This window comes from Brettanomyces bruxellensis, chromosome 6, assembly GCF_011074885.1.
Source record: "Brettanomyces bruxellensis chromosome 6, complete sequence".
NCBI lineage: Eukaryota > Fungi > Ascomycota > Pichiomycetes > Pichiales > Pichiaceae > Brettanomyces > Brettanomyces bruxellensis.
Window position 1 is genome coordinate 1,250,163 of NC_054687.1, and position 26,652 is coordinate 1,276,814.

At 39.3% G+C, this 26,652-nt stretch overlaps 14 protein-coding genes across 14 annotated transcripts; 6 read left to right on the forward strand and 8 right to left on the reverse strand.

The window, feature by feature from the left end:
• Positions 1-49: 49 nt before the first annotated feature.
• On the forward strand, positions 50-1,639 carry BRETT_003980 (uncharacterized protein; the record flags this gene model as incomplete). The annotated part of the gene is made up of 1 exon (XM_041282480.1): positions 50-1,639. The coding sequence occupies one exon, from the start codon at positions 50-52 to the stop codon at positions 1,637-1,639; it is 1,590 nt and encodes a 529-aa protein (XP_041136319.1).
• A 165-nt stretch (positions 1,640-1,804) lies between these two features.
• BRETT_003981 (uncharacterized protein) lies at positions 1,805-3,205 on the reverse strand (the record flags this gene model as incomplete). Its single annotated transcript, XM_041282481.1, has 1 exon — positions 1,805-3,205. One exon carries the CDS (start codon positions 3,203-3,205, stop codon positions 1,805-1,807), a length of 1,401 nt encoding a protein of 466 aa, XP_041136320.1.
• Positions 3,206-4,027: 822 nt separating this feature from the next.
• On the reverse strand, positions 4,028-4,288 carry BRETT_003982 (uncharacterized protein; the record flags this gene model as incomplete). The annotated part of the gene is made up of 1 exon (XM_041282482.1): positions 4,028-4,288. One exon carries the CDS (start codon positions 4,286-4,288, stop codon positions 4,028-4,030), a length of 261 nt encoding a protein of 86 aa, XP_041136321.1.
• A 3,296-nt stretch (positions 4,289-7,584) lies between these two features.
• On the forward strand, positions 7,585-8,778 carry BRETT_003983 (uncharacterized protein; the record flags this gene model as incomplete). Its single annotated transcript, XM_041282483.1, has 1 exon — positions 7,585-8,778. The coding sequence occupies one exon, from the start codon at positions 7,585-7,587 to the stop codon at positions 8,776-8,778; it is 1,194 nt and encodes a 397-aa protein (XP_041136322.1).
• A 341-nt stretch (positions 8,779-9,119) lies between these two features.
• Positions 9,120-9,989, reverse strand: BRETT_003984 (uncharacterized protein; the record flags this gene model as incomplete). The annotated part of the gene is made up of 1 exon (XM_041282484.1): positions 9,120-9,989. One exon carries the CDS (start codon positions 9,987-9,989, stop codon positions 9,120-9,122), a length of 870 nt encoding a protein of 289 aa, XP_041136323.1.
• Positions 9,990-10,251: 262 nt separating this feature from the next.
• BRETT_003985 (uncharacterized protein) lies at positions 10,252-11,403 on the reverse strand (the record flags this gene model as incomplete). The annotated part of the gene is made up of 1 exon (XM_041282485.1): positions 10,252-11,403. The coding sequence occupies one exon, from the start codon at positions 11,401-11,403 to the stop codon at positions 10,252-10,254; it is 1,152 nt and encodes a 383-aa protein (XP_041136324.1).
• A 314-nt stretch (positions 11,404-11,717) lies between these two features.
• On the forward strand, positions 11,718-13,526 carry BRETT_003986 (uncharacterized protein; the record flags this gene model as incomplete). The annotated part of the gene is made up of 1 exon (XM_041282486.1): positions 11,718-13,526. The coding sequence occupies one exon, from the start codon at positions 11,718-11,720 to the stop codon at positions 13,524-13,526; it is 1,809 nt and encodes a 602-aa protein (XP_041136325.1).
• Positions 13,527-13,652: 126 nt separating this feature from the next.
• Positions 13,653-15,146, reverse strand: BRETT_003987 (uncharacterized protein; the record flags this gene model as incomplete). The annotated part of the gene is made up of 1 exon (XM_041282487.1): positions 13,653-15,146. One exon carries the CDS (start codon positions 15,144-15,146, stop codon positions 13,653-13,655), a length of 1,494 nt encoding a protein of 497 aa, XP_041136326.1.
• Positions 15,147-15,477: 331 nt separating this feature from the next.
• BRETT_003988 (uncharacterized protein) lies at positions 15,478-17,169 on the reverse strand (the record flags this gene model as incomplete). The annotated part of the gene is made up of 1 exon (XM_041282488.1): positions 15,478-17,169. One exon carries the CDS (start codon positions 17,167-17,169, stop codon positions 15,478-15,480), a length of 1,692 nt encoding a protein of 563 aa, XP_041136327.1.
• Positions 17,170-17,633: 464 nt separating this feature from the next.
• On the forward strand, positions 17,634-18,644 carry BRETT_003989 (uncharacterized protein; the record flags this gene model as incomplete). The annotated part of the gene is made up of 1 exon (XM_041282489.1): positions 17,634-18,644. One exon carries the CDS (start codon positions 17,634-17,636, stop codon positions 18,642-18,644), a length of 1,011 nt encoding a protein of 336 aa, XP_041136328.1.
• A 32-nt stretch (positions 18,645-18,676) lies between these two features.
• BRETT_003990 (uncharacterized protein) lies at positions 18,677-19,705 on the reverse strand (the record flags this gene model as incomplete). The annotated part of the gene is made up of 1 exon (XM_041282490.1): positions 18,677-19,705. The coding sequence occupies one exon, from the start codon at positions 19,703-19,705 to the stop codon at positions 18,677-18,679; it is 1,029 nt and encodes a 342-aa protein (XP_041136329.1).
• A 193-nt stretch (positions 19,706-19,898) lies between these two features.
• Positions 19,899-20,558, reverse strand: BRETT_003991 (uncharacterized protein; the record flags this gene model as incomplete). The annotated part of the gene is made up of 1 exon (XM_041282491.1): positions 19,899-20,558. The coding sequence occupies one exon, from the start codon at positions 20,556-20,558 to the stop codon at positions 19,899-19,901; it is 660 nt and encodes a 219-aa protein (XP_041136330.1).
• Positions 20,559-22,267: 1,709 nt separating this feature from the next.
• Positions 22,268-23,776, forward strand: BRETT_003992 (uncharacterized protein; the record flags this gene model as incomplete). The annotated part of the gene is made up of 1 exon (XM_041282492.1): positions 22,268-23,776. The coding sequence occupies one exon, from the start codon at positions 22,268-22,270 to the stop codon at positions 23,774-23,776; it is 1,509 nt and encodes a 502-aa protein (XP_041136331.1).
• A 1,024-nt stretch (positions 23,777-24,800) lies between these two features.
• BRETT_003993 (uncharacterized protein) lies at positions 24,801-25,544 on the forward strand (the record flags this gene model as incomplete). Its single annotated transcript, XM_041282493.1, has 1 exon — positions 24,801-25,544. One exon carries the CDS (start codon positions 24,801-24,803, stop codon positions 25,542-25,544), a length of 744 nt encoding a protein of 247 aa, XP_041136332.1.
• Between the last annotated feature and the right edge of the window lie 1,108 nt (positions 25,545-26,652).

A 26,652-nucleotide genomic window follows, 5' to 3' on the forward strand; every position in this document is an offset into this window, starting at 1 on the left:
CCATTCTCCCACATCTTGAATACACACATCGGCACTAGCCCTCATATTGATGCTTACGAATCCAACTCTAGAAAGGGCTGTCCCAGATATGCCTGGGGAGCTTGTTCCCGAGCAAGTGTCCAATTACTTAAAGACCAAAGTTTCACAGATACTCCATACTAGATACAACCAATTTCCAGGATCCCAGCCAGTGAGTATGGCCAGGGAACACTTATACAAAAATCTCATGGACACAGACTACTTGGCATGTGAGAAATCAGATGGCTTGCGTGTCCTCATGTTTGTACTCATCAACCAGGATACAGGTGAGGAAGGAACGTTTCTAATCAATAGAGAAGATGAATATTACGTTGTTCCGGGCTTTCACTTCCCACGCACAGCACACAACTTTGACTCCTCACACAATGGAACCATTCTCGATGGTGAGTTGATCTACAGTACAAACCCAAACACGGGGATTCGAGAAATTAGATATTTGATTTTCGACTGCTTGGCCATGGACATGGTGAGTGTTATGCACAAGAATTTATACAAACGGCTTTACCATGCCCAGCACGAGTTTCATCGTCCATACATGGAACTCCGGCGTGCATTCCCCGAGGCTTGCTCCCACTTCCCCTTTAAAATAGACTTCAAGAACATGACCCAGCCGTTCAAGATAGACAAGATTTTCAAAGAGATGAAAAATCTGACATACGTCTCGGATGGCCTTGTTTTGACATGCTGCGACACGCCGTATCATTCAGGAACAGATTCTACGCTACTTAAATGGAAGCCGGCTGAGGATAACACTATTGACTTCAAGGTGAAACTTGAATTTCCCAAATACATCGACAAGGACTTACCGGACCACGACCCAAATAGAGAGTACCTGGACTACGATGCAAAGCCTGAGTTCAAGTTGTTTGTGTGGAAGGGGGGCCGTGATCCACATGAAGATGAAACACCAGATGAGAATATCAGTCGAAACGGAGGTGAGTATAGAAGCAGCTTCCAGTTATACGAGGATTGGCATGTTTCGTTGGACGTGAGTGATGATCAGTGGGAGGAGATGAAGAGCAATGGAGAATCTTTCAACGGGAGAATAGGTGAATGCTACCGTACGAAGGAAGGTAAGTGGAGACTGCTTCGTTGGAGAGATGACAAGCTTAATGGAAACCATATTAATGTGGTGCTAAAGATTTTGAAGTCGATTGAGGATGGTGTCACAGAACAGGAGCTTATAGCAGCCGAACCAGATATTAAGAAACACTGGATCGAGAGAGAGAACATTAAAAAGCAGCGTCAAAAGCAGTTTCAGCAGCAGCAGCAAATGCAGCATCATCAACATTCATCTTCGCAGTTTGGAGCCACACCAAAATCTTCATCTTCCTCCCCATTCACACAACAGAGGCCTCCACCATATCATAATCACGCACCCGGCTCACGTTCTGGCTCCACAAGCGAACGGAAGAGATCCGAATCTCATGAATTCGAGGTCCCTAAATGCACATCTGATCATAATGAGGATGATAAGATCGACGCGAATATCAAGGTTGCTGATCAGTCGAATACGGGGGATGATGACGATAACCAGTATCAGGAATCTGACGGCTTTGAAGAGGCACCCAAGTACTCCAAAGCAGAACTCGAGAAGTGAAACAATTACTATAATATATGTGTGCTCCTATGTAAACTACTTTCCTCTGTAAAATACGTACTTGTGTTTCTGATAAATAGACGATAATACGCACGAATGTGTCATCGTGTTGTCACGTATTCTTATTTATATATACATGGGATGGGCTCATATTACCACCTGAATCTAAGTGTAATAGAGAATGCACGATTTTATCAGCAATAACGGGTTTCCGTTTCCGGAAACAATGTATTTCCTCTCAGCCAGCTTCTGTAAGTATTGTTCCTCGCCAAGTCTCTCAATTTCTTCCTCCTTTTGGTATTCGTTGTGAATAACATCACATTTCATCATATGCGAGAGTAACGATTGGCATTCATCAATATCAAACTTTCCGACTCTCAACTCCTTGACACCTTCATTTTCTAGCATCTTCTCCGCCAAGCTGCGATCGAAATCTTTCAATTTCTTGTATAAGTCTGGCTGCTTCAAACCTAAGCCAACTTTTAATGTTTCGTTTATAGAATGCTTGTCAGAGCCATGAGTGGCTGCAATAACACCACCATTAGCAAAAGAGGCTTCTCCTGAAATATAATCAACTATCGTCTTGGCAAGCTGCAATTTCTGGAAATAAATAGGCTTGTTTTCTGTGTTTCTGTACTTGGTAAGAGAATGTTGGACAAACGCAGAAAAATTGTCGATGGAAAGAAAAACAGGATGCTCTTCTTGCTTAGAAAGTTCAGCCAGAACGCATAAGAATATATACGTGGCATTAGTTTGCTTCTTGAATGCCAAGTTTGCCAAATCAAGCAAGGTATTCTTCCCTTTGGTCAATTTAAGCTCTTCCTGTTGCTTTTTGTTACCGTATATAGGCACAAAGTCCTCCGCCAACTTAATTTCACCAATCACGTCACTGTTGGCATTCACAAATTTGTGCAAAAGGTTCTTGGAAAGCATCTGTTGGTCATAAAGACCAGTCTTTGCATTGTATTTGAAGTCGGAACTACCGTCCACTATAACCTCTGCATTTGGTATAGAAACGAGCACTGCACCTTTCTTGTCATCAAATACCATTGCATGGAACTGGGCAAGCATTGTTGATTTTCCAATACCGCTTGGTCCTGTAATCAGTAACCTGTTCGTTTTTGAGTGTGTTCCTTTAAAGCATTTGGCATGAAAGTTAAGCAACTCAGAGGTTTCCTTTTTCCTGATGAGAGTGACTGGTTGACTATATATTTCATCATATTGCCATGGCTTAAAACTTCCAGATATGTACATCTTGCGCAATACTTCAGAGTTGTACTTGACAACGTCACCTAAACGAAGGTTCACAATGTTGAATGTGGGCAGCAATTCCATAACAGCATCATCCTTAGCTGTTGCCTTGAAATTTGACGATCTTATCAATCCTGCAAAGTTTTTGTCACTGCCAGACCCCTTCCTCTGTCTTGATTTATCGTATTGTGAGGTTTTATTGAAAGATTTCCTTGATGTAGCTATAGCCAAGCAAGAACGAGAAGTGCCAAAGCTCCTTAGCTGAATGGCAATTCTTCTGGCATTTAAAATGTTTATAGCACCTCTTCTCAACATCAGAATGAAAATGTACAAAATTTGTGGATGAGTTTTGATTATTATTGAGGAGAATAGGGGGATCTAACTAAATTCATCATCCTGGTACATAATCTTATTTTTCCTCGATTTCATCGGATGATCATTTACTCTCAACTTTTCCCTTTTTTTTTTCAAGCCCCGCAAGAACGGCCTGCCTGGTTTTGTTTGATTTTTTTCTGCTTATTTATGCGCGTAAAAAACAAATTACAGGCAAGACATTTGGAGCGACAATCACTAAAGATAACGCATAAAAAGATCTTTCCGATCATGTGCACGAACAGTTCAAAGAAGTGTGTGACCAAAAATCATAAACGGAAGTCTGATAAGATAAATTTCCTCAAATGAAGAGATTAAATTAGAAGTACAATAAATTACCGCGCCTGCTTCTTTTTTGCCCTTCATAGGCAGAATCGAGTATGGTTCATCAAATAAACATTACTGCGGGAGCCCAAGAAGACTCATAGTATAAACTTTTTTTAATCTTACTGACAGGACTTGAAAACAAAAAATATGCATACTGCCCGCCTTGGACACATTAAACCAAACAGCATATATACTTGAACTCCAAGCACAACGAAACACCACAACAAGTTACGAAGAAAAAGTACATAAACCAAAACTTAGTTGTCAAGAATGACAAAAAAAACTTATATTATATTAAAAGTATTAATTAAATTAGAAACTTAAAGCAGGTCTAACAACCCGTAGAATATTAGGTAAAGTGAAAGTGAGTAAGTAATATCGAAAATAAAAAGAACACGAGGGAGCGGGCAACAAAATGTTTACAGGGTAGCAACAAAATTAGTTGAAGAACTTCTTAACCTTGTTGATAATCTTTTTGACAATACCCTCACCTTCCTTCTCGGTCTTAGAAGCGGCATCGGTAGCCTTCTTGACGGTTTCCTTAGCCTTCTTCTCAACCTTTGCGGCTTCCTCCTTGACACTCTTAGCCTCCTTAGTCTCATCCTCAGCAGCCTTAGCCTTGACGTCTTCAGCCTTAGCCTTGACATCCTCAGCCTCAGCCTTCACCTGTTCAGTAGCAGCTTTTGTTTCTTCAGCCATTTTATTAGTTTATATTAGATGTGTTTTATCGAAAGATAGAGATAAAAAACTCAAAGGAGAGAAAAAAGGAGAAACTAAAATAAAAGGGTTCGCTTTGTAAGGCACAAACTCTACGCCTGCAGAGTGGCGATTGGGCCCGCCTTATATACAAGTACTGTGGAGGTATGGGAATGGAATACAAATTTTAAGACAATCAGGAGGTTAATAATAAAAATAAATAAAACGTCTTTTTTTGTTTACACAGAATTTTTTTAATCACACTCTCTACACTGTTATTTTTTTTCCTTCTTATATTTTCTTTAAGCTTCTATTGTCTAAGTTTTTTTAAGGTAAATACTTTTTAACTTTTTTTTCTCTTTAGCATTGACATGCATTGACATGCATTTTTACTCACCTCACTAAAAAAAAACATCCGTGTTTCCAGCAAAGACCACAAATGTTTCAGTTTACATTTTCAAAGTCACAGTACTCAGTTAAGGGTATTTAACTTTGGATTTCTTTCTGAGACACTCACTATACCGCCGCAAAAAGGTTAATTTTGCAATTTTAAGGTTGAATCTGTGGCATTCTTTCATCCCTGTTTGTTGTGTATGTACTTTTACTTAAATCTCTTCCTTGCTATCGGACTCATCTTTAGCAGCATTATATTTGAGGGTTATTTCCATCTTCTATTTTAGTGCTGAATATTTTTTTTTTTTTTTTTCCCCCCCCCCCCAGTTTTCTCTCACGTAACCGAGCCCTCCTAAAATTTGTTATATTCGACTTACATTAGACTCCTTTTCTGTCATATTAGAACACAGCCACCATATATTTTCAAACATCATTCTTGGTCGATAAAATGGAATTCAGTCCCCTGATTGGACTACGTATTGCAATTAGTTATTCATAGAAATTTGAACACAAGCCCAACTGAATATCTGCTCAATTGGTAACCCCCAATTTTATTTGCTCCATTTACGCTGGTAATTCTCCCTAATTCCCCCTGATTAATCAATCGCCTCAGTTGCCTGACTGGCTGTGTAATTTTTGTTTCCGTTTTGCAATAGCGGAGTTCTGTTTAGCTTTTTTTTTTTTGTACCCTGCTCACACATTAATGGAATGTAAAAGCATCATCCACTGCTTGAAACAAAACCCTTATCATCTCATATTCACAGCAGCCTCCAATTCCCGGCTTTAGACAGCAATCATACGTTTCTACTATTGTTCTATTTTTGCATCCTATTAACGCGCAAAACTTGCATATGCCCTAAGGAATATATTTATCCCAGCCACAACCCGGTATGACTATATTTCTTCATCCGCTGCTTACTGGGTAAAGCCTGAAGTAATTTTTTTTCCTGTTTCCCTTCTTCTTTGCTCCCGGACCGGGCGGGCTTGCCTGGCCAATTACAATGAGTTTTCTTTTGCCTTCTCGCGAATTGCAATTATTGCAATCCCTGGTCCTATTTTCTTTTCAATCTATCTCATTTTATCTTATGTTTGCCCCTCCTCTCCCTTTTCCTTGCTTTATTCCACTACACACGATCACGTCTCGGAATCATATCATCCCGCGAAAGTATTCCGTTCTTCGGTTGTACACATATTCCTTTAATTCTTCATGATTTAATGCTTACTTTTCAAGGCGGCGCTAAACATCTTGCCGGATATTCCACACTGACTACATGGGATATTTTTTTTGTTGTTATGTTAATTTATTCTACCCCCAACTCTACAGGGTCCTGACTGCAAATACTGAATAATACTGAATATATGCTTTTGCCTGGTGCATCACGTGTCTCTGGTATGTTTTCATTCTTTTTCTTTTCTCGGCGCTTATTTTTATTTTTGATTCCTACTGATGTTTTTTCGCTCACCGTCAGTATATTCGAAGTTTTTATTTTCGATGTGTTTCGATATATCGGTATGCTTCTTCTTTCTGCTTGTCCTCAAGTAGTAAGCATCAAACATGGGCATAGTATCGGATACGTTTTAGTGGTGGATACCAACCGTTCTATTTTCCTCCTGTATCTTGTTAACTCATCATATTCAAAGCAGTTTTGCTTCACTTCATGCAAGTCTTGATTGATATCCGGATCCTTCCGCTCATTCAGGCCGGAGATTTCACTCCCTTTAGGCAGCGTCATTTCTTCTTCGGAAATTTCTCCATCACGTATTATTTATTTTCAGATGCGTCTAATTTACCTGCCATCTTCCTTTTAGCATATTCCCTTTTTCTATTGTAAGGACTTGCATGCCTTTATTCTGCTTGCTCATCTCGTGACTGCCGTTATGTCATCCGTTTCGCTAACTGTATTTCAGATAATGTGGGGTATTGTTTTCTGAAACCCGTGAAAATAATTGTTTGTTCACATGCTTCTTATCCCACACTTTTCACTGTCTTCAAATCCGTCGGATCTTTCCACACGATAAGAATAAAAGCATGGCCAAACGATGCAAGTAGCAGTGAGCGATGCAAGTAGCAATGAGCCCTGCAAAAGTAGGTGTAAGGATGATATGTCAGATTCTTGATTTACAGCTTAGAGTTATTCGGTGAGACTTTAGTCGGCGTTGGGCATACCTATTTGAATAAAGGTTCAAGCGGGTTTGTATTAAAGTTAACGAAGCACAATTTGGGATTTTGGAAGAAGAAGCAGGTAGCAAGAAAGACAAGAGCATGGATATAATACCAATACCCTTTTGTTATCAATTCAATACGAAGGGACTCACATCTGCGGTAATTCTGAAATCATGATCTCAGAAATCCATGCTCTATGAATTGTGCATCACGTGACAAGCCCAGCCGAATCTATTTTTACTTCTACTTCGTTTACGAGTATTTCGCGAAGAAAGAGGACTTCGATACATGAGCAAAAACCAAATAAATAATCAGTGAAGTATGTATAGTATGGTATGCTTAAAAAGAATAAGGAGAGTATTAACGGTAGTGTACAACGAATGTGTGCTGGCCATTAAATTGGAATATACATTTCAGAAGTTGTTCATTATGTCTAAGACAATGAAGTAGTGATTCATACGCCACATATGATAAAACGGGCGGAAAAGAAAAAAAAAAAATGTGCCCGGACTTCTTTTTTTTTACTTTCACTTCTACTTTTTTGAGGCAAGGGCCGTCGATAGCGCATTATTCTCGTATCAAGTTTTCCTATCATCTAAATTTTTAAAGATCAGACTATTGGTTCTTCTTCACACAAAAGCTGCGTGTTACACCTCAATCAGTCTACAGCAGAGAGTTTGAAACCAATTCTGCAGATCATTTTTAAACTACGAAAGCTTAATTGAAAATTGCCCTCATCAAAATGAGTCAGGAACCATTCTTTGACTTTTTTCCAGCTGAGGGACAACAATATTACAGTTCATCAATAGAGAACATGGGCCATCGGGAACAAAATTCCGAAATGCGATCCGGCGGTCCATATAATCAAATGCAAAACCCGCAGCAAAAAGCTGTTTTTTCTCATAAGCAACAACTACAACAGCAGCAGCAGCAGCAACAGCGAATGTTGCCAATACAGCAATTACAAACAAAGCAGACGAAAGATTTTCAATCGAGTGGGAGGCATGAACCAAATAATAAGGATAAAATTGACCAGCTGCCTCCAAATTCTTTTGCATCTACCCAGTTTGTGCCAGGGTCGTCTCCCAGTTCAAATTCAATGGGATCGTACTCAAGCTTGGGAGAGCAAAGTGTAACAACAGCCGTGAGCTCAGAGGCAGCAGCACACAATACGTATGCAAAAGTGACAGATGTCAACATGAGTGATGGTCCAGGGCACAAAGATGTGCAATCTACAAAGGATAACGAAGATGAAAATGAGTTGGGATCCGATAAAGGGAAAAAAGATGGAGCTTTAACAAAAAAGCATGGCAGGAAGAAGCTCACAAATCAGGAATTGCACCAACGGAGAAAGGCCCAGAACAGGGCTGCGCAACGTGCATTTCGGGAGAGGAAGGAGGGCAAGCTTAGAGATCTCAGTAAGCAGCTAAGTGCAGTACAGGCAGAAAAGGACAAACTCCAAAAACAACTTGAAGAGATGAAGCAAAGAAACATGTTTCTTGACATGGAGAACAAATTTCTGCAGGAGAAAGGATACTTTGTGAATAAGGATGGAGTCACGCAAGCTACAGCTTCTCCTACTGATGCTTCCGGTTCAACCTCCTCTGGATCACCTCAATCTGCAAATGGATCGTTCGTGTTCCCTAAATACACGAGAGAAAAGTTTATAAATGGCTCTGTGGATATGGGTAAGCACACTTGGGGCAAAGACAAGTTCCGTAGTAAGACTTACGAAGTGGATAATGCCGCAGTTCTCACCGTGGGGGCAGTGTGGGACTATCTTGTTGAATTTGCCAAGATGAATGATGAGATAAGCATTGATATACCCGGCGTTATGGGTGATCTCCGGGGAAAAGAGGTCTGCCATGGGTTTGGGCCCGCCTACAAGCTTCGTCTGGTAAATGAGACTTTACAACGTCACATCTGCAACAAGTAGGTGTTTAATTCCTCATTCATTATTAATCTCGGTTGTTTTTCGGTTTTCATAGCTTTTGCTTTTCTGCTACTTTTATTATACATGATTTTCTACTTCTATTAGACACGAATAACTCTACTTTTATTGTAAACACTTGCTTATCTTCCCTTTACTGCTTCGTATTAGCAGACTGTCTCCCTCCTCCCCTTAAATGTACTCTGAATCACGAATTCTACTTCTTGCTTGCACTTGTTTAGTTTGAAAAATATCGTGTCCGCTTCTTGGGATGCCGAACTACATCACAGTAATAAATATCATGTATTACCCTTTCAACTATTTACAGCGAATAACTTGCTATTCTATTAGTTTTCTTCTTCTTTCGAAGTCCTAGAAGAACTCTTATCTGAAATAATGTGCGACCCGTAGGACTTGAGAGCATCCCTCACTTTAATATATGAACCGTTGGATCCACTAACACATCCTTTCACTAAGAAATACCCCTTCTCTGCATTCACATCCAACACCTCCAAGTTAAATATAGTGTGACTAATATCTCCCATATGTCCTGGCATCTTCTTTCCCGGGAAAACTCTAGCTGGATCTGTGTTTTGACCAGTTGAACCAATCGTACGATGAGAAAGTGACACACCATGTGTTGCTCTACCACCATGGAACCCCCATCTCTTCATACCACCTGCAAACCCCTTACCTTTGCAGTGCGAGATCACATCAACAAGTTGTCCCACCTTGAATCTGTCTGCCTTTATCTCTGTTCCAGGTGGAATAAGACCATCTTTACTCTTCACTTCAAATTCCGCCACAAATGCCTTTGGTGACACTTTTGCTTCCCTGTAATGACCCAACATGGATTTTGTCTCATTCTCCGGTTTCCTAAAGCCTGCACCCATTTGAACTGCGTAATATCCGTTCTTTTTCACGGTCTTATTCTGTATGACTTCGCATTGATCAACTTCGAGCACTGTTGCAGGAATCCGCCTTCCCTTATTGTCGAAATAACACGTCATTCCCCGCTTCACTGCAATAAGTCCCGGTCTCTCTAAAAGTCTCTTTCTCATTCTACGTGCCTCTGGTGATTTTTGTATAAGAGGCTCTCCAGAATTGATAAATGGAATCGCTCCCGGTGAAATAATTTGTCTGTTACTGAATCCAGCAATTTTCATTGTTGATTCCATCCGCCTGAACACGGTACTGCCAAAAAAGCTTAGGCTCATTCTGTTAAACGCAAATATCTGTACTGTGTCTCCTTAGGCTTGATTTGTCTAACACGTTAAACAATTATAGTGATGTATATTTGCGTTCTGAATGAAGTGTGTATGAATCTCAATTTTTTTTTCTTCCTTTGCTCACTCTTTCTACTTTCACATTTCTCGCTTTATCAAATTATTTTTATTTTTCTCTCACTCCGTCTCTTCACCAAAATAATACCATTCATTAAACCTATATATTGCGTTTGCAAACACCCAAAAATCAAAACTACGAAGAATCAAATCTCAGTTTCCTGTGGCTCCATCCAGTCAAGCTGAGGGGTCTTGCATAGAAAAAGCTGTCATAGCCAACCGAAACATCGTTGTCATCATATTCGTCATCATGATAATTCTCAAAGCCGTTAAATCCTACTTGGGGCAAAATCACAATGCCATGATTCAATTTAACCGGCCGACTCAGCCCTGTAAAATTCCTGTAAGATACAATATCCTGGCCAGAAATATCTGGGCCTTTTATATCCATACTTGAAAGTTGTTCTTTATCGAATTTGTCAATTGCTTTAACCTCTAAATCTTCCACGCCATTCAAATAGTCGAAAAATGTGTCTGAAAATATCGAAGGTCCTGTGAACTGAATTGTCGGATCACCATTCACATCATAGTCGGTTAGCACCGCCGTCCAATTTGTGTTCTGTATGAGTTGTTTCTGTGTTGAGGCAACATAGCAAATGTGGGCAATCAATTTGGCCAAAAATGGATGGTGCTTTTTTGCCACGAAGAGACTGTTGGAAAATATCATTCGCCGATTGAAAAAGTCCTCCCAGTTATCATGATTGTAGTCCGATACTATGCCAATGGTAAGTCTGGTGTTATTCTCAGATGGAATTGTCCAATGGGAGATTGGCTTCACATCTAATGTATCGATATCCGCATATACTCCGCCTTGCAAAAATGTAAGCACATACTTTAGATATTCATACCTGAGTCTTGCATCAGGCATGGATCGAGCAATTTCAACCACTTCTGGAACTTTTCCTCCAAACTCATCTTTGATCATTTTCATTGCCGTGTCTATCGATATCAAATGATACTTATAGTCTGGATTTGCTTCTTCCCATCGACGGACTAACTGCCGACAGCTTTCTGGGAATTCCGGATCTGATATGTTACTTACAGGCCATAATTGCCAAATATTGCCTTCTATTACGGAAGAGTCATCATATGCAAATTCCGTAAGTAATCTTTTCTCCGTCCTCCGTATATTATACGTATTTGCTGGTAGGCTATCATCCCTGGAGGCAACATCTTTAATATGATACGATCTCACAAATGCATATCCACTTATTGTAGCAAGAGTCAAGAGAATGAATACAAATAGAGTCTTTCTAGAACGTGGAAGAACTTTCGGTACCACTAGCATATTAATATTTATATGCATATGCGAGTTGTTTTATGATCATATCAAATAATAAAAGAAAATTGTAGATATAGAGAACGAGTCAGAATAAAAAATGCATAGTGATACGATGAGATTTAGAGATGTCCAAATTTAAGCCCCCAATATTTCTCCTCAGATATTTGAATCACGTGACGCAGATTCGCGTATCTGGTGCCGACTCGTACACGCGTTTGCGATGTTTTCATTTCTTTTCCATCAGTATACATTCCTGTTTTTCGCAATTTTGTTCACTCACAAATACAAATACTTTACATAGCACATCAACACTTTATTACATGTCTTCACATACTCTTGTTCTCGCACCGCCAGTTGGTAAAAATGGGCAAAATAACTCCTCCAATGGAGATTACAGATCCAAACTGGAACATTACGCTGTAAAACTGAAAATTAGGATCAAGACTTGGGAGCATGAAAATAGCGGGGCAGATTTAACATGGGATGTCATCAAGAAGGAACATCCTGATATGGCAAGGAGGTATAAGAAGTATTCAAAGCTTAAAAAGTTGCTTAAAAAGAGCGATCTTGGGGAAGTTGACCTAGCTAAACTTTTTGCGAACTGGTCTCGTAATTATAGAGAAGAACATCCAACCAATTTATCACACAAAAGCTCAGAAAATACAGAAGAGAGAGGCGCTGATAAAGGACAATATACCCTGCACCCTCGCCATCATCACCATCATCATCATCATTATATTGATGCAAAACGGAAAGGCAGTCTTGATTTTAAAAATGCTCCTAATGGTAGCTCAACTACGCATCAGAAAGTAAAAAAGTTACATGGAGTCCCTGAAACTCCAACAAGAAGAACTAAGTTGAGGCCTATCTATGAAGATGGGATCGGTTTGGCCGAAGGGGGCCTTTCAGACGCAAAAAGTGACAATGATAAACAGGATGACGATATTTTTGTAGACAATGATGAACAAACAGATAGAATTGGTCCTACGCCACAACTTAATGGCAGAGTTCTTGGAATTTTTGATATAGAGCTGAAACAGCTCAAGGATAAAAATCCACTCGAGCAAACGCCGTCTAAGGTGAAAGATCAAGAGATTACAATTATATCGCCATGTTCTTCCAAGCTTACAAACAACAAAGCTGCAGACAACACCAAAAGTCTGTCTGCAAGTATGTTTGAAACCCCAAAAGGTGAAGTTCGTACCAAGGATGTGCTCTTTAAAACTCCGCAGCAGAGTCTGGCTTCTTGTCGTAAAAAGCTAAATTTCAGCTCAAATATTGAGCAGACTCCACAATACTTGCATCACGAGACGGAGACACTGTCAATGCTGGACTATGACGGAATGCTCTCTGATCTAAGTGACTTTGAGGACTCAAGCAGTGACTTTGAAAGTTCCTCTGATGATAAAACTTCAGGAAGTCCAGATATTGGTGATGATGATGTTATTGTAGGTGGTGGTAATACTATCGATGATGATCACAACGATCATATTTTAAAGCCGGTGTCTACATCTAAAAAGGACGATTTCACCCCAGTGTTATCTCCTACTCCAAACGTGCGGAAGCTGGTAGAACCAAGTCCGTTGATTAAAAGACATTACGAGAAGTCACTTTTCACAATGAACCAGGAGCTAAAAAGCATTAAGAAGAATCTTGAATTCTTTGCCGATCAGGAGAATTTAAAGCCGCCAGTTTCGGAAAATGAAGGTTCGCTCCATGATGAAAAAAGCGGTGAAAATGCGAAACCGCAGAAGGAGCATGATCCAATTGCCAGCTACAGGAAAAAGATCAAAACGATAAAACGAACAACGCGTAGATCGAAGTTGAAAACGAAAGGCCCTAATGATGTTGCAGATGAACTACAAGGTGTCGATATTCATAAGAAACTAAGAGAATTGGAGGAGAATACAAGGAAACGCCGTATGGCGGCATTAGATATGGCAAATGGTGAATCTAATAGTGTTGATGTGAATGATAGTGATTCTCAGAAGGAAGAGGAAGTATATGTGAGGAAGATGATCAGGGATCCGCCCAACAAGAAAAGAAGAGGCATCAATCCGCTATCGAATAATTTTGTGCGTCTCAAAATCAACAATCATCGTCGTGGCCGTTTCAGAGGAAGACGATAAAGAGAAAGTATATATACATATATTTGAAGTGTTTCCAAGTTTTCTTTTCAGTTTGCTATATAGTCAATACGCAGATATCCTGCCAATTATTATATTATGCTAGTATACATTTGCAGTGTGTATTGCTCATACACTAAGAAGCTCCAACATTCCCATTATCCTGCGTGCCTCCTTGCATCTCTGTATCTCCAAGTCAACCTTCTCTTCAATGCTAGAAACGAGATCCTCTAGCACAGGTTGTCTCTCTATAAGATCTGTGTACATATCCATAACGCACGACAAGTAGTCTGCAATTAGATGAACGTCTCTTGGGTCATCTATCGTTTTAAGACACCAAGTAAGTAACGGCTCAAGGGTGGAGGCATCTCTTCCCGAAAGAGCAACTCTAATTTTACCTCTTTTCCTTAACTCCTCCATGCACGTGACAGTCAACTCTTTTGAGAGTGCTGGTAATAGCGAGTGATCAAGCGCATCACTCCATTTGAATGCATTAAGGTCTCTCTCAAACTGCTTGAGTTTTCGGTTGTTGTTCTTCACACTGTCATCAAGAATATGATATTCTGACTCACCCCGATACTCAGCTCCTCTGATCATTCTTGCAAATGCGTGACTTTTCTGTTGCTTGACTCCCTGCTTAACTCTTGGCTCCGTCTTTCTCGTTCTAATTGTGAGAAGCCCGGAGTTGAGGCCAACCACCAAATGTTTCTGGTTTGGTGAAATGCCACAGCTCAAAACACCCGATCCAAACTTCCAGCCGAACTTCACGTCCCAGTTCTCGCTCGCTGTATCGAAAACTTTAACGTGTCCATCCATGGATCCCGCCAAAATTCCCCTTTCACCCGCATCATACAAGCATGTAACAGTCTTTGTGAAGTTGTTCATCGTCCTATAGCATCTTCCGGCTGCCAAATTCCAGCATTTTATTCCCGATTCTCCACACGATAAAAGCGTAGTTGAGTTAAGACATAAAAGATCTTCCACAGGTGCTTCCTGATTCATCGTGAGAACTGGGCTTGTATTTCCGCTTCGGCAATCGAAAAGCCTCACCACATTATCATAGCATCCGGTGGCCACCAAATTCGATCCAGGGATGAATATTCCTGACCTCACATAATCCTGATGTTCGCCAAAGCTCATCAATGGCTCTTCTGTGGATGAAATATCGTAAAGACGAGCCACACGGTCATCAGAGCATGTAAGAAGTTGTGTTGTTATTGAAGGATGGAACTTTGTCACATGTGTAGGGTGTGTAGATGGCTGCAGAGTCACAAGAAGTGATCTGGGATGCTGTGCGTCGAATATTTGGACTAAACCACTGGCATCACCTGCCACCAAAAGTTTTCCATCATGTCTAAACTCTCCGCTGTAAACTGTGTCTTTAAATCTCGTGAAATTCTTCACCACTTTTCTTGTCTTTGAAGAAAACACCTGAATCCTTGTTGATGAGGTCACGGCGAAGTTGTGTGGTCTGTTTGGATCAAATGCTATATGAGTGACGGCATTGTGCTCTTTAACAAGTTGTGAATTTGTAAACCCTCTCCAGTACCTTTGTTCTGGTGTAGTTTTGGCCGGAAGTGTTTCTGTTCGAACCGGCTGGATTCTCTCTCTGGCCGCTGACATGTTGGCTTACTTAAATTATGCGAATATCTTGATATAGTTGCCCCGTTAGTAAACGAATACTCTTTCCTATAAAAGACGTTGTACCTAAATAATGCACGATCTTAAAATTTTTCAGCTGAAAAAAAGTGAGATAGAAAAAAAAATTAAAAAAAAACTAAAAAATACCTAATAGCAGGAGCACATTAAAATTTCACTTTCTCCTAAAATATTGAAAGATTTAAGTTAAGACAAGCCGGATAGGCGACAAATAACAATGCAGTCTTTCCGCATATATTCACCTACACACTTCTATATACATATATAATATATACGCAAGCTAGATAGCAACTTCTTAGCTGCTAGTTGTCTTCTCCACCTGATTGCCCTTTTCAATCTGATCTATCCATTCTGTAATATCGCGTGTGTAGTCTGTGGAGTTTATTCTTACAGCTAGCACTTTAGCTCTTTGCAGATACTTCAAGGCCTTTTTCAAATCACCATCCTGATAGTGTATCAAGGCCAAACCACACGATGAAACCATCTCTGATCTACTTAGGGCTGAGTCAAACTGTTTAGGAACGTCATTTCTGACATGTTGTTCTCTAAGCTTGTCAATCAAAAGTAGAGTTCTTTGAAAGATCCGTTCCGATTCCTTGTATGTTTTCTCAATAACAAACTCCTTGATCTGTGGATTTTGCATCTGAAGAGGGTTCATGGCCAAATTTGAAGAGCGCAAATCCTCCAAGCTAAGTTCATGATCTTCCATGTGTGAAATTGGCCGTTCTTCCCCTTTATGTCCAGCTTTCTCTTGCTCTCTATCGAGTTTTTCGCTCAAAGTCTCCGCCATCATCTGCAGCACTATTGCGAGCTTTGTGAGGCAAACGCCAAGTCTTGCCGGATGATCGAAGCATCTCTGGATAATGACGGCATTAGTCGTTAAGCATGATGCAGCCTCCGAATAATCTCCCTCTTCTAAACATATATTAGCATACAAATCTCTTGCAGTAATAAGCGCACGAGTAAACAGTGGCCATCCCTTTGCAAAAAGCCCTAATATCTTATTCTCCTCTGTAGGATCAGTTGTATATATAGGAAGCTCCAATGGCTTCTTCAAAGCTTCTTTAAGATGCTTTTTTTTCTCCTCTTCACTCTTGCCCTGCATTTTGCTTGCCATATCCTTGGCTATCAACGCCAAGATGTTTTGATTTGTGTTGGCATTCAAAACTGTAATGAATGGAGGATATTCCTCTATTATTCGTCTTTGAGCCTGGATTATGTTCATCAAAAGTAGCTTTTTCCCTTTTTCTGCCTGATCTTCCGGTAACAAGGCGGCATACCTGGTGGCAACAGTTAGTGATCCCATGATTAGCGTATCAAGTTGCGTATCGTTCGATACTAGTGTGCTTGGTTCCCATTCACTAACCTGTTTTGTTAAATAGTTGCTAAGTGATTCGTATATTCGTAATGCCTTATCTGGCATTTTTTTTATCTCATACAATTCCGCAATACGCGTTGCTGCCCCCAAATAACTAGAATTCGTGTGTGGAGTCTTTTCCTCATCCAACTGCTTCAACAAATCTAAGTATTTCCTGATTGCCTCGTCTATATCACCTCTACTCTCTTTCTGTAGTGCTTCGTTTAGCAAATCTATGCTTTCATTGCTAAGGGACTCCGCATGATACGATCTGTAAATTCCAATTGTTCCCACCATGATAAGCACAATAGACGTGACTCCAAACATCATCCGACCAGCCCTAAATTGCCTCTGTTGACCATTTGGTGGAATGTATCTCCCATTTGCACCGCCTTGGCCAGGAGAATATGTCTGGTTGGCATTTCCGGCATTATTGAAGTTTGCATTTGGTTGTGGGATCTTGTTCTCCTCCTGAAACCTCTCTGGTGGTCTGTTGGGGTCCTGGAATTGGTTTAATTGTGGCTGTTTTCGGATATCTCTTGGACTTGAAAGAAATCTCTTGCCTAGAGTTCTTTTTAAGGAAAAGCGGAAAAGGGAGATTGATCCGCCCACTGTTCTGAGTCGAAACATTATAATTGACAATTGGCCCACCTTGAAATGATGGGATCCTAGTATAATGTTGATGAGTAAGATCAATTTAGTGATGTAAGTTGTATTGATCAGGGAAGCGAAAAAGTGGGGCTATGGCAAGCATATATCTAATTATAGTTTATAATATATAAATATATGTAATATTAGATATGTTCATACAATCGCTTAATTAAATTTTTTTTTTTTTTTTTTTTCTTCTTGCTTCTTCTTTAGTTCGCCCAGGCGATGACTCCCGGGCAGATGATTTGATAATTAAATTCCTATTGTGTAGCATATGCACGGATGCGATTGAAAATTGGAGCCCTCTATAATCTTTAATCGCAGCTTACGGAACACTAATATAAATTTACAGATGTCCACTTCATTTTAACTCCGAAATACATCATTAACGGTATCAATTCAGTTATTAACTTATATGACTGAAGCTTGTTTGGGTATGAACAATGTGCGGAAGATATGCATTACCGGTTGAGCCAAAAGATTTGCCTTCCGAATTCGGAAAGCAGCATCTTGAAGTTGATGAACAAATAGACATGAACAGGGCAACCAATCACAGATATAATATTGGACCAACAGAGTACGCACCAGTATACTATATGCGACTCTCGCATAAGACTGAAGAGAGATACGATGATACGGTAAGGCATTTAATAAGATATATGATGTGGGGTATGATACCCAAATGGATCAAGGATAAAGCACAGATCAAAAGTGGAATACCTACATTTAATGCCAGATACGAAAAAATTGGCAAGAACAGATTGTGGGTCTCGTCTGTTAATCAGAGATGTGTGATTCCTATTATGGGGTATTACGAATGGAAAAAGGCTGATCAGACAACTGGGAAGAAGCAGAAACAGCCATATTACATAAAGCGTAAGGATGGGAAATTAATGTTCCTAGCAGGGCTTTACTCGAGGTCTGTGATTGACGGTGAAGATGTATTTTCATACACCATCGTTACATGGAATGCACCAAAGTGTTTGGAGTGGCTTCATGACCGTATGCCAGTTGTTTTAGATCCTGATACAGACGATTTTAGCAACTGGCTCAATCCTGGTGGAGGTAAAAAGCACTGGAACGATGTCAAGGATTTGCTCAAAATATACGATGGTAAATCGAGAAAGTTGGAGTGGTATGCTGTGGATAGAAAAGTGGGAAATATGAAAAATGAGGATCCTTCCTTTGTGAAGCCGTTGGATGATTCAAATGGTATCATGGGACTTTTGGGGCGTAATGTCAAGCGTGAAGCTAGAATTAAGACAGAGCCAAAGTCGAGTCTTGAAGATGGTCATGTTTCGGATAACTTACCATCGCAAGTCAAGTTAGAAAGTCCAGTAAAAACAAAGATAAAGACTGAGGCAGTATCACCTTTGAAGAGCAAAAAGCGTACACTCGATAGCTGGTTATCCCCATCTAAAAAGCGTCAAAGAAAGGTAAAACCAGAAAAGTGAAACTGGAGAACTAAAACTAGAAGTAAACCGTTCTATGCCCTTCTATCAGTTAGGTACTTCTCCTTCAAATCAAGCAAGAACTCGTGCAGTTTGCCCTCTTTGTCTGCTTCCTTCAATTGGTAATAAATTTTGTCTGTGATTTTTATTCCAGACTTTTGAAGTTCTTTCAGTGCCAACCGTATGCTTTCATCAACAGCACCTTCTTGGTCTGGTTGAGTTGTCTGCAGTTTGTTTATTTCGTCAATCAGCGATTCGGCATAACTGCAATTTGCTATTTGTACTCTGATATTAAACTGGTTCAAATCATCGAGCAAGTCATCAGGATCACATATCAAGCGTGGCTTTAATTTGTCTGTAACGATCAGTTTATATGATTCATTAGATTTCCCGTCTTCGCTCCCGTCTGTTTCCATTGATATCTGGAAATTTGATGTATCTGTTGGCTTTAATATGAACTTGAATATCTCCTGCGCCGTCAAGGTAGATGACATACATAGTGTATGCTTTTCCGAATTGTGTGACAAGAACTTTTTGGTTTTGGGATTTTTCAATGCAATATAAACGTATGTCTTTTCAGCATCCGGTATATCTACTTTATGTTTCGTTGATAGTATGCTATCCACCCTAACAACCGTGAAAATCTGAGCAATGTTCTCGGGCTCTACTCTGTATATTGGTGATTCCAAATTCATTTTTGGAAGAAAGTTAATTGAATCTCCTTTGGCAGTTATTTTGAGGTCACTTTCTTTAGCTATTGTAATATTTAGTTTATCATGGGCAACAGAGATAACACCAATTTTGTTGTTATCCTCTATTCCCTTTCTAGTAACTCCTATCACAATAGGCATCCCTTCCTTAAGATCCGTAATGGTTGTTGCACTTGTCCAATTGCATTTTGTAAAGATTTTGGGATCGATCTGATCTGCTGATTGAAGTTTGTTATTTATGAGAAATTTTATCTCTGCTTTATTCCCGCCGACCCTTTGTTTCTTTTCACCATGATGATTTGTTGAATGATGCCGACGCTTTTTTGAACCTTTAAACCTAAGCTTTGAGACCATTTTATTGTATAATTTGGTTAGACGTGTTGAAAATGCATGCAGTGATCGAACGTGTGCTAATTTTTTAATAGGTGGAAAGAATTGATAAAAAATGGCATCTTAATATTTTTCACTGGATTTCTTTTTTTTACGTTTTTCTCCCCTTTCAATCTCAGGAATCCTTAAAATACAATTTGTTTATGTTACATTTAATCTATATGAAGTTATCCAATACCCATTTTGAAACCATTTTTACAAATGGAACACGGTGCTCTGTGACTATCCAATGGCTCGAGTCCATGGATTGGATTTGATAGTTTTCGAAATGACTTTGAATCAGGTGCTCGTGTATATTATTACCCACGAAATTGCTGTAATTTGCCCTAATAATAAGTAAGGGGTCTTGGTATACCGGATAGTCGTCCAAATCACCAAGTTTGGACATCTTAAATTCCATGATATCCTCTATATATTCATCCAGTATATCCAATGGCACAAGTGATTGGACCTTTTTAGTCACTGGGTCCTTGTGCAAATTGTTGACCAGAAACATCACAATCTTCTTCTCTCGCTCGATATTTTTGAGGAGGTAACCAGCCACGGCAGCCACATTTCTGCATGTTCCAGAATCAACAACCTGTTTCATGTGCTTCAGATAAAGGTGAAACTTCTCGAATTCCTTGAATGATGTCTCCGGATTCATATACGGAACATTATCTATGCTCACCACACCCTTGACAATGTCAGGAAATCGTAATGCATGAACCATGGCTGCTTTCCCGCCCATTGAATGGCCCATCATGATTACACCATTTGTCTCAAAATCAACTTCATCTCTCAAATGACCCATCAAATAGCTTATATCGTCTGACATTGCTCGGTAGTTGTGAGGTCGGGCATGAAATGAGGTGCCATGATTGCGGAGATCTGGCACTATTAGGGTTGTTCCTAATTGATTTGCCAACATTCTTGCTGCAGTTCGATTATTCTTCCTATGTCCAAGAAGGCCATGCAGAAATATTATCGGTGGGATATTGGCACATATTTCTGGTGGTGGAGGATTATTTAAACCGGTATGTTTACCTTTCAATGTCTTTGGTTTGAATACATCGTAATCTAATATTCGATTTGGAACGGAGCTCAAAAAGCGAGTCAGTTTTACTCTCGAATGAAGTATAGGTGTTTTTATCTGACACCTCCAAACCTGGAAACCAAAATTTGTTATCATCCGCACAAACCAATGACCGTATTCTTGAAAAAAAATGCCTGTTATTTATCTTAGACTTCTCAATCTGAATGCTTCTCTAAGTTGGATTGTGCTGTTCTCCGTTCAGTATTTTAGAGATTAATCGTCAATATATACTTTTACATCCTTACACGAATAATGTCCAACATAAATACAAATTTTCATAGAGGGAAGCAGGGGAAAAAAAGCGTTACAGACGCGTCGATTGACAATATTATCCTCTCGCTTATTTTTCTGTTCCCGGGGCAATGCAAAACGGATTTAATAACTAGGGGAACGAGCGCCAAGAGAAATATGGTCGATAAACCAAGCCACAGAGGTCCGATAAAAAATAAAATAGAAAGGGGTACTAAATATATCTAGTGGGCTCACCCATGAAATGATTTTCACTCTAATGAATTTGACCATTATATTTGGAATATATTGTTCATATCCTATATTGGGAAATACGTGTCCCTGAAATTTCATCAAGAAATGACTTGTAGGTCCTTTTTTTCCCCTGTTTCAATGAGTGAAGGCCGTTAAGATCTTAAAGATAAGAAGGACCCAATGAAAAGCTGCAAATTGCATTCCGTAGGAAAAGCCGTAATTAGTGTGGTCTATTTTCCCTCTGGTTTGTCTTTTTTTCAGGGACAATGGTTTATTGATTTATCTGATTCACAATACCGATATTAGGAGTATAGCAATATATTTAACAATTGGGCAAATTTTTCAATATCAGCAAGCCCATGATTTATAGATATGTATTTATAATTTCATGCGATGAAATTGACGATAACAATTGTGCTTCAACGTTTTTATCCGGCCTTTGTTGCCTAGAGAGGGGGGGGGTGTGCTTTTAATTTTTTTTATTCCTGAATAATTTGAAGTTCAACCATTTGATTGTATTTCCCATCGGTTCATACTTTCCATTGTATTTGAATTGCCGCTTTTGCTGCCTAATATAGGCTTAGTAGTCAAGCCAAGCCCATGTATGTGCAGGTCTTAGAAATTGTATCCCCACGTGCCATATTCTGAACAATAGCCTAAACTGGTGAAATGATATGCGCGACAGAAAGGACTGGTTATCACTATTTTTTCACCAAGCTATTTTCTATATTTTCACTTTTTTATGGTATCATTTTCTAATTTTACCCTTACTTTTAAAAGATATAGTCTTCCTGCGTGATATTTCTAATAAATTACTAGTTCTCTCTGTATGAAACGTGCTCTATTGACAAAATTATGTCAAGGGGTGTATAAAAGGTGAAGTTATCTGCTATTTCTGTGGACGATAAACATCTCTCCCTGGAATATTGAAATATTCTACAAACCAGGAACCTATACATAATACAAATATGACATCAGAACAAAGTCTCACTCTTGCTAAGGAAGAGGAGGTTCGTGAAATCAACAATGAGTTTGATACAACCGACAGTGATGATCCAATCTCCTACGATGAGGAGGGTCGTGCTGGAAGATTTTTAATCAAGAGATCATGGTCCGATGTCTTTACTATTATTTGTTCTGGTTGTGCCTTGTTATCTGATGGCTACCAAAACAGTTGTATGAACATGCTCAACTCTGTCTTCTCTGTGGCATACCCAAAAGATTACACATCTTCAGTGAAAACTAGAGTTTCTAATGCCTTGACAATCGGTGAGATTATCGGTCAGATCACAGTTGGATTGACTTGCGATTACTATGGACGTAGATGGGCCATTTTGATGACTACATCTGTTATTGTTATTGGTTCTATTCTTGGAGCTGCCATGAATGGTGCCACTATTGCAGGAATGTTTTGGATGCTTACCGTAGCCAGAGGTGTTACTGGTTTTGGTGTTGGTGGTGAATATCCAGCTTCATGCACTTCTGCTGCTGAAGCTTCAAATGAAGCTGTGAAGAGAAGAGGTGGTGTTCTTGTTTTAGTCACCAACTTTCCATTAAGTCTTGGTACTCCTTTCGCTTTGATTGTTTTCTTGATTGTCTACACTGCAACCGGTTCTGGAACACATTTGAATACTTGTGCCCGTATTTTGCTTGGTCTTGGTTGTGTTTGGCCTATAGCGGTTTTCTACTTCAGATGGAAGATGGCTACTCCTTTGTTGTACAAGAAATCAGCCATCAGGAGAAATGTTCCATACTTACTCTCAATTAAATTTTACTGGAGAAGGTTGATCGGTACAGGTGCCTGCTGGTTCTTGTATGATTTCATTACTTTTCCTAACAGTGTTTTCTCTTCAACAATTATTTCGTCTGTGATGGATGACACTACAAACTTGACAAAAGTTGCCGAATGGAATCTTTTATTGGCCGTTTTCTCTATTCCAGGTGTTCTTATTGGTGCTTACTTGGTCGATAGAATTGGAAGGAAGTACACTATGTGTATTGGTTTCAGTGGATATGTCATCATGGGTCTCATCATTGGATGTGCATACAATAAAATTAAGAAGATTGTTCCTTTGTTTATTGTTTTCTACGCTCTTTTCACAGCCCTTGGTAACGGCGGTCCGGGTGATGTTTTGGGTTTGGCCTCTTCTGAGAGTTATGCTTCTCCAATTAGAGGAACTTTCTATGGTTTCTGTGCCGCAGTTGGTAAAGCTGGTGCTGCCATCGGTACTGAGGCATTCACTCCAATTGAAAACAACCTCGGTAAGAACTGGACTTTCATCATTTCAGCTATTTGTGGTGCTGTCGGTGTTACCTTATGTTACTTCTTTGTTCCTCATCTCAAAGACCCTGATTTAATGGCAGAAGATATTAGATATTTGAGATATGTTCGTGCTCATGGTTGGACCGGAACTTTTGGTATCCAAGAAGAAGCAAAGCAGATCAAGGCTGTTACTTCCGATGCAACCGAAGAATAGAGAGCGTTACATGCATTAGTTTTTAATATTAATAATATTGTATAACTGATTTTTCTATTTGTAGTCTATTTTGGACTATTGTTGGGGTTTATTCTAGAAAGACTTACATTTCTTTTCCTAATGTATTGAATCAATAACCTGGCATGTAATTAGGGTCTAATAAACTACGTTTTCTTTGGTATCACGTGACATTTCCAGATACTTACTTCTGTGACTTCTCCAGGATTTTATTGTTGAGAAGATGGTATTCAAGAAATTCATTTTTATGCTTATTTCGGTTAAGCTCACACTTATCTGCCTAGCGTTCTGCTTTTTTTTGTGTGTGTATGTGTAATCATTGTAATCAACCCCTTTTTCCTCTTGCTTTGAGTAATTGAAAAGAAGACTATATAATATTATAGAACTTCTTTCACTTTTAATTCTAATAGACAATAATATGTTATTAATTGTAAATGGATTTAACCAGAAATTTATATGAATCAGAAGTTCTAAAAATATTTAATGCGTATCATCTCAGTGTCATGATTTTGTGCGTAAAAAAAAATGAAACTAAAATGAAACATATATGCTAGATTCCTTTAAGTAAAACATCAAAAACTAATACTTTAAATTGCAGGTTTTGTATTCATCATGTAATTCACCGAATAGAATAGCTTGTTATATCCATTACAATTGGTTTAACAATTGTAGGTCTCTTGAATATTTTGTGCTTTGCTAAAGATCCGCGACAGAACGGTTTCAAGTTGGAGGACTCGTCATATTTGTTTCTGGGGTCAAGTTTGGATGTATTAGGGTGCTTTTGAAAGTCACAAATACACCTTATATATATATATATAAGCTTCTAGACAATATTATTTTGGGGGCATTGAATTGGAAATGCTAAATAGTTCTAAGTCATAATTGAATTTTTTTTGGTGTAACCACTAAAATATCCATCATGATATCAGTCCTATTTTCAACATTACCTTTTTTAATTAAAAAAAGTCCACGGTTCCTAGGCCTAATAATAAGCTTCATTAGCTTTATGCTGGCCCTATTTGTTTTGCTAGGATGCACAAAGTCAAAGCATGCTTACTCCAATGTGTATCTTTTCGAGCTATCCTTCAACCAGAGCTCTCCCATACTTAAGAACATGCAGACAGATACCATGAACTCTACACAAATGGATACAACAGTCCGCACAAGCTACATGGGCAGCTGCATCACTTTTAATGCATCATCTTCAAATTCTGAGATGAAGTGTGGCTATACGGACAGCATTCTCAGCAAATACTCGAGTGAGTTGCCTGAGTTCTCTCTCTATAATGAAGCCACCAACAGCACAACTGAGGAGATGAATCTTGTTGATTTCAGCTCATCTCTGCAAAAAAACAAATCCTTGGTCTCGAATGTTACGGCAGGTGGATTTGTTCCTTTAGTGATTTTTCTCATTGTGGAAATTATCGGTATGGCGGTAAATGCTGCCTCCGTTGGGCTTCGTTTCACCAAATTTAGCGTGCTCACATACATTATAGCTGCTGCAATTGGGTTCAGTTCGTGGATTCTATCCATTGCCACTCTTTCGTGGATAGAGGCTCAAAGAAACACAATTCAAAGCATGGTTCATTACATGTCATTGGGATTGTTAAAAGGATCTATAAACGGCCGACTGTCAGGAATTGAGTGGGCTACTTTCTTCATGACGCTTTTGCAAGGATTGATTGGTGGGTTTTTCTGCTGGAAAGAGGCGCATAAGGAAGCCAAGGACGAGAAGCGGCAAGTTGTGTGAATTAAATTTTTGGTTTTTGCATATTTAAATTTAGCATTTAGGGCCCGTTTGCATCACAATCGCATGTTTAGCTTTCCTTATCAGTACTCTCGTATCTGTAGCACATTGAATGTAATCACGTGAAGCCAAAAAAAAGTAGGCATATATTATATATCCGACAATTTTTTGGAAACTTATCGCGAAATTCTTCACCACCACCCCATGCCACAAATGTTGGGTGCCTGGCATCCCACTTAGACGGGAATAGTGAATATATGCAATGTAAACTGGCAGATAATTTGTTTTTAGCACGCTTTTTCTGATGCAAATATTAGAAAACGTGGGATCCAGTTGAGGGTTCAAGCAATATTTGACATTTTGGGAACGAAGGATGGGTTTGAATTCGGGAAAAGGGAAACGTAAGCAGAAAAAAGGCTGTCATAATAGCGTATTGAGAAATTCCATTGTATAATATTTTCAACACAACAATAGCTTTTTGGCCAATTTACACGGCTGTTTTTTTTGCTTTGCGGTGTTTTAATCTCGCATTGTCTGATTTGTTTAGATGTACAGCCAGGTCAATTAACTGAATAGATGCCCGTTGAAAATTTTTAGCTGTAGCGGCAAACGGTTTAAAGCGGTAACCGGTAGGATACCGGTTCACTGTGGGAAAAAAAGACAGTGTGTGAAAAATTAGCAACAGATGAAGCAATGATAAGGGCACCAAACAGTGTGATAAAAAAAGGTTATTGCACACCAGGCTGCCTGGTAATACAACAGTTAGTGTTGCTATTTCGATGATACAATTGCCGAGGCTGTGTTATGCTTTTTTCCCTGCAGCAACTGGTTTTGCAACTTTGCTTTATTTACTCCTCTTCTTTTTTTTCGATGGGTGTGTTGTCCCTATGGAAAAAAAAAAAATTGTAACATAAAAAAAACGGTTAGTCGGAAAATCCCCTCTTCCCCTTTACTGCGATCCATCAGCCCTAAAATAACTGTAAGGTTGAACGTCGACTTAAACGATTGGCTAAAGTACAATCATATGCATACGAAAGTGAAGTGAAGGGACAATTATTTTTTGTTGTTGTTTCCATATTCAGTATTAGGTTTCAGCCCACTCGTAATTCAT